This window comes from Anser brachyrhynchus (assembly GCF_964034855.1).
Source record: "Anser brachyrhynchus genome assembly, chromosome: 22".
Taxonomy (NCBI): Eukaryota; Metazoa; Chordata; class Aves; order Anseriformes; family Anatidae; genus Anser; species Anser brachyrhynchus.
Window position 1 is genome coordinate 5,577,723 of NC_137715.1, and position 11,289 is coordinate 5,589,011.

Below are 11,289 nucleotides of genomic sequence, written 5' to 3' on the forward strand. Positions count from 1 at the left end.
GGTCACGTGGGGCGGCGGCGGCGGGAAGCGCGCGCGAAGGCGGCGGTGGGGTGGGGGGAGGAGGGGGCGGCCGTTACCTCAGCGCCGCCTCAGGGGAGCGGCGACCCGCGGCTGCGGCCGCGTGCGGTGGAATAAAAACGATCAAAACGCTTGTCTCGGCTCTTATTTCGCGTTTTATTACCCCGGAAGGCAGGGTGGGGGCGAAGCCCGGCCCAAACCGGCACCGTCCGGCGTTTCAGCGGGTTCTGGTGGGGTCCAGGAACGTCCATTTGGTGGCGGTCGCCTGCCTGGTGGCCCGGCGATGGCGGCGCTTCAGGCGGTCCAGCGCCTGCAGCTCCTCGGCGGTCACCAGCTCCTGGCACGCGTTCCACGACCAGGAGTAGGTGGAGAAGGTGTGGTGGAAGCGCTTGCTGCCCGTCTGGCGGCCGATCTCGGCCCCGCCGATCTTCCGCCACAGCTTGAGCAGGCTGGCGCGCTGGCGGAGGGCCAGGCTGTGCTGGTGCTGCTGGGCCACCCGCGCCTCCTGGGAGCGAAGGGGAGAAGGGAGAGGAAAGGAGAAGACGGGGGCCAAGCTCAGGAGGAGGCAGAGCCCCATGGGGGGAAGCCCCACGGCTCGGCCCCGGTGGGAGCACATGCCGCAGATGTGCGTGCAAGGCTAAAAATACACCTCGGCGGCACGCTAGGATGCGGTGGTGGCAGGTTATAACTAATTCATGCTGACAATTAACAGTAATAAACAACTAAGCTATTATTATACCTCTGGTTTCGTTTTTCCTTGCACTTAGGAGAAAATTGCCGTGTAATACCCACGTCTAGTTAAAACATTCACCAGACAGTTAATATATAGGTTGCACGAGTGACCAGTCACCCTTCGGTGCTGGCTGAATTGCAGTCCCCACACCGCAACCCTAACGTCTGTGCTCTGAGCTGTACGGTATCTGCAGCCTGTGTCTCCTTGCCACGGTATATAAGTGGGGTTGCCAACTATCATTATATATTGCTTCTAGCTTTGTGTCTTCTCGTCAGAGTAATGGCTACCAGGGAAAAAAAAAAAAAGTTTAAACTGAGCCCGTGACTGAATGCTGCAGCAGAAAAGGGGGAGAAAACGTGAAGCGAGTGCCTGACCGAGTGAGGAGTGCTGTGCGGGCGGCTCCTGGAGGGCAGCTGGGGCGTGGGGCTGGATCTCACGCTCGTGTGTGCTTGTGTCTTGCCCTGGTTGCCTGTTTTTGGGTGACGCTGTCTGTTCGGGTGCGCTGAGCTGACGGTTGGGGAGCGTTTCTGCTTTCTGCTGAGAGCAGGAGGCTTGAGGGTAGCGGCCTGATTAAACAAAACGCAGGTTTTCAGGCTTGTCCCCAGGCCTCCCTTGGTACTGTTCGATGTATCAGAAGCATCATGCTTGTCTCTCACCTCCTGCACGTGGTTTCTCTCATGGATGGAGCAGCTCTGTGTTGAAGCTACTGGCTCTTTCTTTCTCTGCCTCACCAGCTTCTGCATGTTTTTTTTCGGCTTCACGAGTGTCTTAGTGTCTTCATTCAAAATTAGTGGGAAGACGGGTACCTGAGCATACGGGCTGCTTGTACGGGGCACGGATCCTGGCAAGGGGAAGATAGAACAAGGGTCACTGTACAGCCACGGCCAAGTGACTCTTGCTCTTTTTCCTCTGACCAGAGAAGAGCTTGTAGGTCCCAGGTTTCTCACTCTTTTGAAACACAAAGCTACTCAACCACCAGAGACACTTCAGGAAGGTGATTCCTTTGTCCCTAGAAGTCTCTGGAGCACAACCCGCTCCAACTGTTTGATTCCGCGTCTTGCCCTAGGAGGGTTATGGGCTGGAAGAACTCCCAAGGTTGGCTCCAGCTCTGTTTTCTGTGCTCCTCTTGGCTATTACTGCCTGGGGAAGGGTTTGCTAATGCGAGGCTGGTGCTGGGACTTGCTGAATAAAGTACCAAAGCACTGATTCTCCACCTTTGGAGGAGGCCATGTACCATGAAGTAAGGGAGGAAGCTGTGGGAAAAGCCCCAGTCAGTATTTCACCCTTGTAACTCTGGTGAACTCCCTTTTGGACAGAGTGGGAATGATAGAGGGGAATGACAGCGTGCGAGCCTTACCTTTGAGTCGTTCCATATAAGCTGCCGCCTCATTTTCCTTCATCATTGAGATGCGGGCAGCGCTTACAAAGGAAGTCATAGGATAAACCAGATCTTTCCTAGTTTGGTTGTTGTTCTTTCTGTAACTCGTGAGGAAATCAGCATCCAGCCAGGCTTTGTGGCCAGCGTAGTCCCTAAGCTTCTGCTGGTAGTAACTAGAAGACAAAAGAGGGCGTAGTTGTCCAGCAAAACAGAGCCCAAGGCCTGCTCAGCACTGGCTGCTGTACTCTGACATGTCTCGAAAGCCCATATTTAAATGGTGTGAGATAGACATGTGGTGGCCTTTACAACAACACCTTTGTAAAGAAAATACTGGAGCTATGCAGGTGCTTTTGGATGTCCATCTAGGTATGAAACATTTCAGGAAATACAGTCTTGGGCCCTGATATCCACATATTAAGTTAGATAATCCACTTATGTCCCAGTAAAGTGGAGAGCTTCCTTCTCTGTCTTGCAATGCTAAGGCAGCTCACCTGGCAATCTGAAGAAGAGTTTTCCGGGGCAGAGCTGCCAACTCCACCAGCTTCAGCAAGACTTTGCAGAGGAGGATTCCTCTGGCATCGACATAATCGAAGCTGCCTGAATCACTTTTCTCAGGGACTGGAGAGAAGGAGAGCAGTCAGAGCCGTGACTGAGCCTTGTCTTACCTTCACAGAGCTCAGAGGGAGCAGAGACACCAGCAGCCCCCAGAAAGATCTGGACAATAGGGATCTATCCCCATTTTCTGCTGAGTGCTGGTTAGACATCTAGAAGGGAGGACGAGTCCCTGCAGCCATTCATTAGCCAAAGAAGGATAATGTCTTCTACTAACGGCTTCTCTGTTCAGGCTAATGTCTTCTACTACTACTGCTTCTCTGCTTGAGAGCTGAGTTTGGCCTCTGCTCTGGTAGGCAGGAACACTTGGACTTGATGCTGGATTTGTGCCACTGTCCTTGTGTTCCCCTCGCTGAGAATGGCCAGCACTACGATGGTCCTTCCCCACCACTCTTCTCTGCTGCTTGGCCTGGGGACAGAGCTAACCCTCAGCTGCACTGTCACAACCCCTTCAGCTATCACGGTCCTGTCTGAGCAAAGCAGCCTTTGTTTCTTTGGGTCCCAATGCTGATTTCTTGCTCCGTACCAATTAGACTGGGAATCAGCTAGTTCAGATACCTCTGGGTAACTGAAAGTTTTGCTGGAGGGGAGCACAACACTTGCATGGGTAGGGTGTCTCTTACTTACATACTGTCTGGATAAAGCAGTTCTTGTCAGTAATGGTGGTCAGAAAGTCTGCGAAATTCATCGCCTTGTCTCCTGCAAGCAAGTGGCATCTCTGTTAGCAAGGCAGATTTTTGCTGTAACAAAATGCTGGGGTGAGCAGCTCAGAGCTGGCACTGCAGAAAGATTTGCTTGCTAAAACCTAAGGGCAGGAGAACAAGCTGCTAAAGCTTTCACACGTAACTGGACAGTGGCACTTAGTGCTTCAGCATGTGTAAAGGGGTCCAAAAAGCACGGCATGCATTTGTGAAGGATAGAGCCACTGGTGAGTGCTCAAACACAACAGCTCAAGCACGGTCCCTGGCTCTTAAAACATCTCAGTACAGCACTGCCCACGGCTGGGAAGGCACATGGAGAAGGATCACTTTACACACCCAGAACAATCCATGCATCGAGCCCAGTCCCTGGAAGTGTTCCAGGCCAGGTCGGACAGGGCTTTGAGTGACCTGGTCTAGTGGGAGGTGTCCCTGCCCATGGCAGGGGGTTGGAATTAGGTGATCTTTAAGGTCCCTTCCAACCCAACCCACGCTATGATTCCATGAGGCACTCACCATCAGCTTCTGCACACACCAGCTTGTTGTAGGCCTCCTGGCCGGCCAAGCTAATCCCCAGCTGCTGAGCAGTCACCTCCAGGCTGTAGAGGTTAATATTGCCATCCGTGTCTTTGGGGAAGAAGTTGAAAGCATCGGAGAATGCTGCAGGCAGGCAGGGAGAAGACAGCGGTTTAAATGTGGTGTGGGGGAACAGAGCTACCCGTCTTACGTTCTTTTGGAAGCAATGAACTGTAACCAGTAGGGATTTAGGACTGGGGTGGGTTGTTCCTACCTGCCAGTGGCAAAGCATCTACCTTTAAATAGCTACTGACAGTGCAGGGCAGTCGAGGAGTCTGGGGAGAAGAAGGGTAAGCACGTATTTGACATGAGGTGCTTGGTTGGTTTAGTTCTAGCTCTGCTCTCCTGATTTTCAGCTGTCTCTCTGCCAAAAAGGGCAGAGACGCTTCCTTCAGTCTCTGGGTCCCCACATCCTTGGGACACGGAGTTGTCCCTTCCTTTGTGTACCCCAAGCTGAGGTTATTGTCTCAGGAGGATCATGCAGTGCTGCAGGACCAAGCTAAATATCGAACCACTCCTGTCCGTGCTGGCAACATGTCAACGGGGAGGAGCACGTAGCAAGGTGCCGTTACCTTTCCATTGCTTCTTTGTCATGTTCCTCACTGCTTCACGCTCATTTCTCGTCTGAGGGATCTGTGGGAGTTCACTGCCACACACACAATGAGGAGGAGACATGGACAGGCTGACAACTGAGACGTGATCACACAACAGGCCTCAGCGTTCCTACAAGCCCTGTCTCCACCTTGATGCTTACCTGCTTGTCTCCCTTGTGAGGGGTTTTCGAACCCTCTTCTTTGGCAGGAGCTTCAGTTTTACCCGGGTTTTGGGAGCACGGCCAGGAGCAACTTTTTCTGGACATGGAAAGACAAAACCTCATGGGCTTCCCTCTCGCCAGCACCCACAGCCTCAGACATCCCAAGGAGGAGAGCTGGAAGGACCCTACGATGGCACCTTTCCCTGTTTTGTGCTGCAGCAGCATTAGCTCTCTGTGCCCTCCTGTCCATGAGCAGCAGGATATCGAGCAAGAGAAATCTTGTGCCTCCCAGCGTCCCCTGTCCTCTGCTCTTCCCTGTGGATACTTTCAAATCCCTTCTTCTTGTCACTTAAGCCTCTGATTTCCCATCCCACCAGCAGTGGACATGGAGGGCAGCTTATATCCCTTCTTCCTTGTATCCTTATATCCCTTCTTCCTTCCCTTCAAAGCAGCCAGCACCTGGGACAACCTGATGCCCACAGAGGCAGCATTTCATGGACAAGCTGTGTTTCCTTTCTCTTCCTCGTGATCACGGTGGCTCATGGTACCCAAAGGCTGACTAATCACAGAGGGGAATTAACAGCATGCCAAGCTTTTTCTTGCAGATATTTGCCTCTGCCTGCTTATCCAGAACCTGGCTTGGCTGATGGACGAGAGGCCACACAATTGCCATCGCAGCACAGCCAGCCTGTCACACTGTGACCCAGAATGAAGGCGTCACAGCGCAGGTAGCTGAAGACCCAGGCTCAGTTCCTGCTTGTCACCCCCAGAAAATCCAGGAGAAACCGGGTAAGGCACTTTGGGCCGTGTCCAGGCATTCAAGTCCCAGAGATGCCCAGAGCTTGGCTGGGTAAAACCTCAACCAACCTCATCCAGTGCTGGCAATAACTTGGCAGCAAGTGGAAGGCTGGTTTGGAGTCTCCTTCCCACCAATATTTCTATGATTCACTCACCATCCACTTGTGCCTCTTTCAGCTTCTCTGGGGCTGAGTGGATGCTCGGGGTGGCCAGGATGGAGCCCTTGGTCTCTATGAAAGCAACAAAATAAAATCTTTTGAGCACTATTTTCCTTCTAAGCATGGTTCTCTTAACCATCAGCACCACACAGCAAGGCGCTACTGCCTTCTACACACAGCCAGGAGGTGGAGGGAGATTGGTTAAATAAAAGTAAGAGCCGTGTTATTAACATCCTTTGCCTTTCTCCAGCTCTGTCCTCCAGAGGGTTTAAAATCTTTTCAGCACATTAGTGAAATTAATCTTGCCTGCACACAGGGAGGAGAAAAGCCCTGGCATCGCTGCTACGAGGGGGAAGCCGAGCGAGACGAGGTGGCTCGCAGACAAATCAGGTCTGTGCTGTGCAGGAGAGTTGCAGCAAGAAGGGGAACAGAAGCCAGAGGGTGCCAAGTAAATCTTTGCAGCCCATCCTACGGCTGTGCTTTCCTACCCTGGTGGCTCAGGAGTTATGACGCGGAGCACGGCGTGTGTTGAGAGCAGCACCGTGCCTTGATTTCTCCAGCAGCTTCCACTGGAAACGTACTGCAGCTGCTGGTGTTCCTCTGCTTCTCCCCCCGCAGCTTCATTACCAGCAGATTTGCAATTCATTAAAATACACGGCCACAGAATTTTCTTCTGAAGGAAGAAAATCTAATCCTGTTTGCTGTTATCTGGCAGCAGCTTGCACAATGGACATCTCACTCACCTTCCTCCAGGGGTGGTTGCTGGACCACCCTCACCACCTTCACGGGTTCGCTCAAAGTCGCCTTCCCATCAGCTGCAGGGGGAGAGCAGAGCATTCAGGGGAAATAACAGTTATAAAAATGGTAAACTGGTGGGAATGACAGACAGCAGAGTATGGAGAGGATGAGGTGCTGGTGCTGGACCCAGTGGCAGCTGCTACACAAGCCAGGGGCTTGCCCCAGATGTTGGTTAGAGCTTGGTTCCTTCCTAATGGGGGCAGGATGGAGTCTTCGGGGAGGGTTAGGCATTGGAAAAGGGGAAAACTGAAAGCAAAAGTGCCGGGGCTGGCTTTTTACAGGCAGGAGTCCAGAGTGACTGCATTGGACACTAATCCCCATCACAGCGTGAGGGCTCTGTGATGGGGTACCAGGCACGGCTGAGACGGGGCAGGGGGACTGTACTGCTGGAGGAGCAGTCACGTCCCTCGCCCACAGAGACTTTCCTCCACGTCTGCCCCATGTGAGTGGGAACCCACAACATTATTTTAAGGGGATCAATAGCTTCGTGTAGCTTCTTGCGTTGACATCACATCCTCATCACTGGACAAGCACCAGTACGGGCACGCAGAAGGCTTTTAACTCAGCTGTTGGTTTCCAGAGACGTTTAGGCTTCCTCTAAGGGAATAGATCTCAAAAGCCTACCCCTACCTTCCACGTGTCCCGAGGGTTCCTGCATCTCCTGGCTGCCCACATGGACCTCTCTGGTTGTGGTGTCTGGGGTGGAGACCAGGTCCTGGGTGCCGCCCTCATCCCCTAGAGCCCAGGCAATATTTGAACGGAGCGGGAAGGGGCTCGCTGGGGACATTGCCTTGGCAATGACAGTGGAAGGGCAGACAGAGACCCTCACCGTCCACAGCAGCGGGACCCAGCACCTCCTGCAGCTCCTCTGGGTTTGGGGGGATCTCCCCCAGGGGGATCTCCACCGTGGCCAGGTCAGAACCAAAATTATCCGCAGTGTCTGCGTCCTCTGTAACAAGAAAGCGTTAGAAACCTCCTCTCTGTGCTGGCAGCCAGCGGAGAGAGACTGGGAAAAGGTTATTAATAATAATAATGGAGACACCTTTGCCTTTCACCTACCCTTTCCTTCTCAGGATCTAAAGGACTGTAGCCACAATAATGCAATGAAACTCCCTCCCCCCCAGGCAGGGTGGGATGTTGAGGCCAAGAAAGATTAAATTTCCTTTCCACGGCCATTCATCAACCCTTGCTTCCCTCCACACACTGCCTAGCACTCTCTAGGCACAACCCCCTTTTACTTTTATATGCTGAAGGATGGCATTTATACCTTGCCAGGACACACGGAGCAACTTGTGCCAAATAATGCAAAGCAAAAAATTGAACATGAGATTAAAGGTGAGGGAAAAGCGGAGAGGATTTAACCTCTGCTGAGTGCAAGGCGTATCCCAGGCCGTGGCCAAGCTCCAGAGACCTCTCTGAGCTCCTCTTTCTGGGTTTTTGGCTGCAGAGGCTGTGCAGGAGCAGAAACCGAGGAGAGAAATATCAATCCCCACCTGTGGTGTGTCCCGGGACCTCCTGCAGCTCCTCGCTGGCTAAGGAGACCTCCACGGTGCCCGCGCTGGAGCCTGTGTCCCGGCTGTCGACTGTGTCCCCTGGGGAATGGGGGAAGATGAAGCGTGGTCGGGGGGGGGAAGATGTTTGAGGAAGGAGAGCCCAAGAGACAGATGAGAGCTTGCAGGGAGGCTCTTGGCTGCAGCTTTAAATGTCTCGCCAAAAAGGGAGTTTACAACACCGAGAACTCTCATATCTGCAAAGGATTTGGTGATTTTGGAGAATTTCACCACAAAACTGCTTCACAAACCCAGGGCCTTTTTGGCCAGCTAGCCATCCAGGCTGGAGGTCCAGGCTTTCCTAGAGCACAGCGTTCTCATCTCAGGTTATCCCTGACTCCTTGAGATCCTATAATGGCTAAATCCCAGAGCAACCCCGTCTGATCTCACAGCTGACCCAGCTTTGAGCAGGAGGTGGGACTAGAGGTGTCCTGAAGTCCCTTCCAGCCTGCATTCTATGATTTTGTGCCCTGGGAAATGTCAGTACTTTGGCTTTCATTTATTTATTTAATTTTAATCCCACCTCTTTCTCCTTTTCATCCCCAACCCTTAAGCTTCCTGCCCTGCAGGTGCTGCAGGACCTGAACACACTCACCATCCACAGCCACATCCTCCTTTGCCTCCTGGTGATGCTGGTCCGAGTGGGTTTCTGCTGGGGCGAGGTGGGACTTCAGCTCTTCGACACAGACCTGCTTCCCTAAAATCAACGGGGAAATGCGTTTTGTTCCAGAAAGTTTCCTGGAGACTTGGGAAACTCAGTTCTGGGTTGTGAACGGGCAGAATGCACCTTAAACTAGTGGCGTCGGGAAGAGCTTTGCTCGTTTTTTGGATTTATTAAAATACATCAGACCTTTTATCGCTCAGTGTTGCAGCAAGCACCTGAAACCCGAAGGCAGCTTTAGCACAGTGCCCTCTGTGGGGTCTTCCGAGGCTCGGGAAGGAGCCGGCGGAATAAAAGCAGCATTGAGGAGAGCCCCAGCCCGCGGTGCTGCTGCAAGAGCGGTGCCTGCGGGACGGGCTGGCTGTAGAGGCTCCACAACCTGGAAACCTCCACGAGGGAGAACCCTTCGGGCTCCCTGTCTGCCCGGGAGATGATCGGGAAAGCAGCACAGAAAGGCGGAGAGCGGCCGGGAGCGTGCGGACATCACCATCTAGCGGTCCCTGACGCCAGCAGCCTCAGCACAGCCCAGCATTTGCAGGTTCGGCAGGGCTGGAGTTGTTTTATCAGCGCTTGCAAATGGCTTCTCCTGGGGAGCTGCGAGCAGCCTCCACCTCCTGCTCCTGCTCCAGGAGGTGCCCCTGGCTGCTCACGGCTCATTTACGGCGGCCGGTGCAGCCACATGGCCCTGATTTTTTTGGGGAAAAGCCACTCCGGGGTCCCAGCAGTTGGTTCTCGTGGTCCCGAGCCTGATCAGCCACGCTCACCGGCATTAAGGGCTAAGCAGGGGTCTTGCCCCACCCCATGGCTCAATGGGAAATTCAGATTTTCTGTGTTACAGGGACTTTGTTCAGAGTACCCAGGTGTGGGATGGTCACGGACGGACTCTGCTGCTTACCTTCCTCGTGACAGTCTCCATCAGCCTCCAGAAACTGGCTCACATTTGCTTCCCCGCTTTCTGGAATGGAAAAAGGAGTTTGGGGTTGGAGGATGCACCGAGGTGTTTTCCTGCAGCTGATCCAACGCAGCCACCTGTACAGAGGGACGGGCACCTGAGGGGACCGTCCCACACCTGCCCCAGCTGGGGACTGAAGGAGAAGTGGGTAGAGGTGGCTGTGGCCCCTGGGACAAGGCGTTCACCTTCTCCTTGTGGCTGCAGGGCAGCAGCCAGACCCTGCACTAAGTGCCACCGGGGCCACCGGGAGTTACACTGCTCACCTCCTGCTCCGGCTCCTGGAGGCACATGGTAAACAGCAGGACCTCAAATTCCATTAAAAATAAAGATCTCATTTTTATCCTGCTGGAAAAGTAAAGCTGAAGATCATGAAAATGTGTTTGAGATGGGAGTAGGACAGCCTGCAGATGGCCTGGAAGCTGCGAAGCTCGGGGTTTCACCTCCGGGAGGTGCCACAGGCCGACTGCCACCAGCTCTGAGGCTTTGCTCTTGGTTTTGGGCCAAGATTTTTGGATTAATTTGGATTAATTTTTGGATTAATTTTTGGATTAATTAGGATTCGCCCAGGCTCGGCATGGCCGGTGTGCTCATTTCTGTGCTCTCAGCAGCACCTCTTCTCCTGCCAGCTGTCTGCAGCCGGTGGCTGTGCGATCCAGCTCCGGCCCAGGTTTGCTATCAGGGGACCCATAAAACATGCACAGAGGGGGGGCCAAGGCTGGTGTACACGTGCCTCCAGGACAGTTCCGTGCTTACCATGAGCCTCAGCTTGTTTCAGCCCCTCCTGCCTCCCCTCCCCTGCCGGGCAGGTCCCCAGGCTGCCCACCGCCACGGTGTCCGGGACATCAGCCTTGTCCCCTGCGGTGGGAGAAGGAGAGAGGAAGGGAGAAGTTTTGGACACCAGCACATTAAATGGTCCCTGAGTCTGGTTTCTCCAGAACACCGGATTCACCGAGGTGGGACAGAGGATTTCAGAGGAGTATGCTTGGAGCAAACACGGTTGAACGGAGTGGGGAGAGCCAGGGGTTAGGGCTACCTTCTGTCCCCAGCACAGCCTGACCCTGGTCTGCCTCCTCTGCGTTGCTGGGACTCGGGCACAGGTCGGGCGAGAGGCTGCTCCTCCTACCGAGGGACATTCCCACACTGAGCACCCGTCCTCCTGCTTTGGGGACCTGGATCAACCCGGGGGACGATCCCCGTTAACATCCCCGTTAACATCCCCGTTACCTGCCCTGGGCTGCGGCAGCGCCCTCGGGGGGGCTGGGGGCTCTGCGCCCCGCTGCCTGGGGGGAGCCCCCCGGGGCACTGCTGGCCGCTGAGGCTCGCCGCTGAGGCTGATCCTGGCCGTTGCTCACGTCCTTGGTTTCTCCTTTCTTCTCGTGCCGTGGGCGCTGTTGCTTCAGTAACGCGTCCAAGGACGGGGGCGTCTGGGGCCGAGAGCACCCACATCATCAAACACCGCGTGGGCTGAGCCCAGGGATGGCAACCGAAGGGACCTGGTGGCCACCATCCCGGGGATGCTCCCCAGCTGGGCCCATGCTGGGCCACACCGGGGTGCTCAGCAGTGGCCAAAGCCATCCCCAGCGCAGCTCCCCGACCCGGCTGT

General features: G+C 54.4%; 1 protein-coding gene across 1 annotated transcript; it reads right to left on the reverse strand.

Annotated features, from left to right (window-relative positions):
- Window positions 1-4: 4 nt before the first annotated feature.
- Window positions 5-5,849, reverse strand: EFCAB3 (EF-hand calcium binding domain 3; the record flags this gene model as incomplete). Its single annotated transcript, XM_080564770.1, has 10 exons — window positions 5-523; window positions 1,126-1,317; window positions 1,408-1,592; window positions 2,109-2,302; window positions 2,621-2,747; window positions 3,369-3,440; window positions 3,956-4,099; window positions 4,588-4,661; window positions 4,770-4,866; window positions 5,723-5,849. 10 exons carry the CDS (start codon window positions 5,847-5,849, stop codon window positions 236-238), a joined length of 1,500 nt encoding a protein of 499 aa, XP_080420896.1. The 3' UTR covers window positions 5-235.
- Window positions 5,850-11,289: the final 5,440 nt, after the last annotated feature.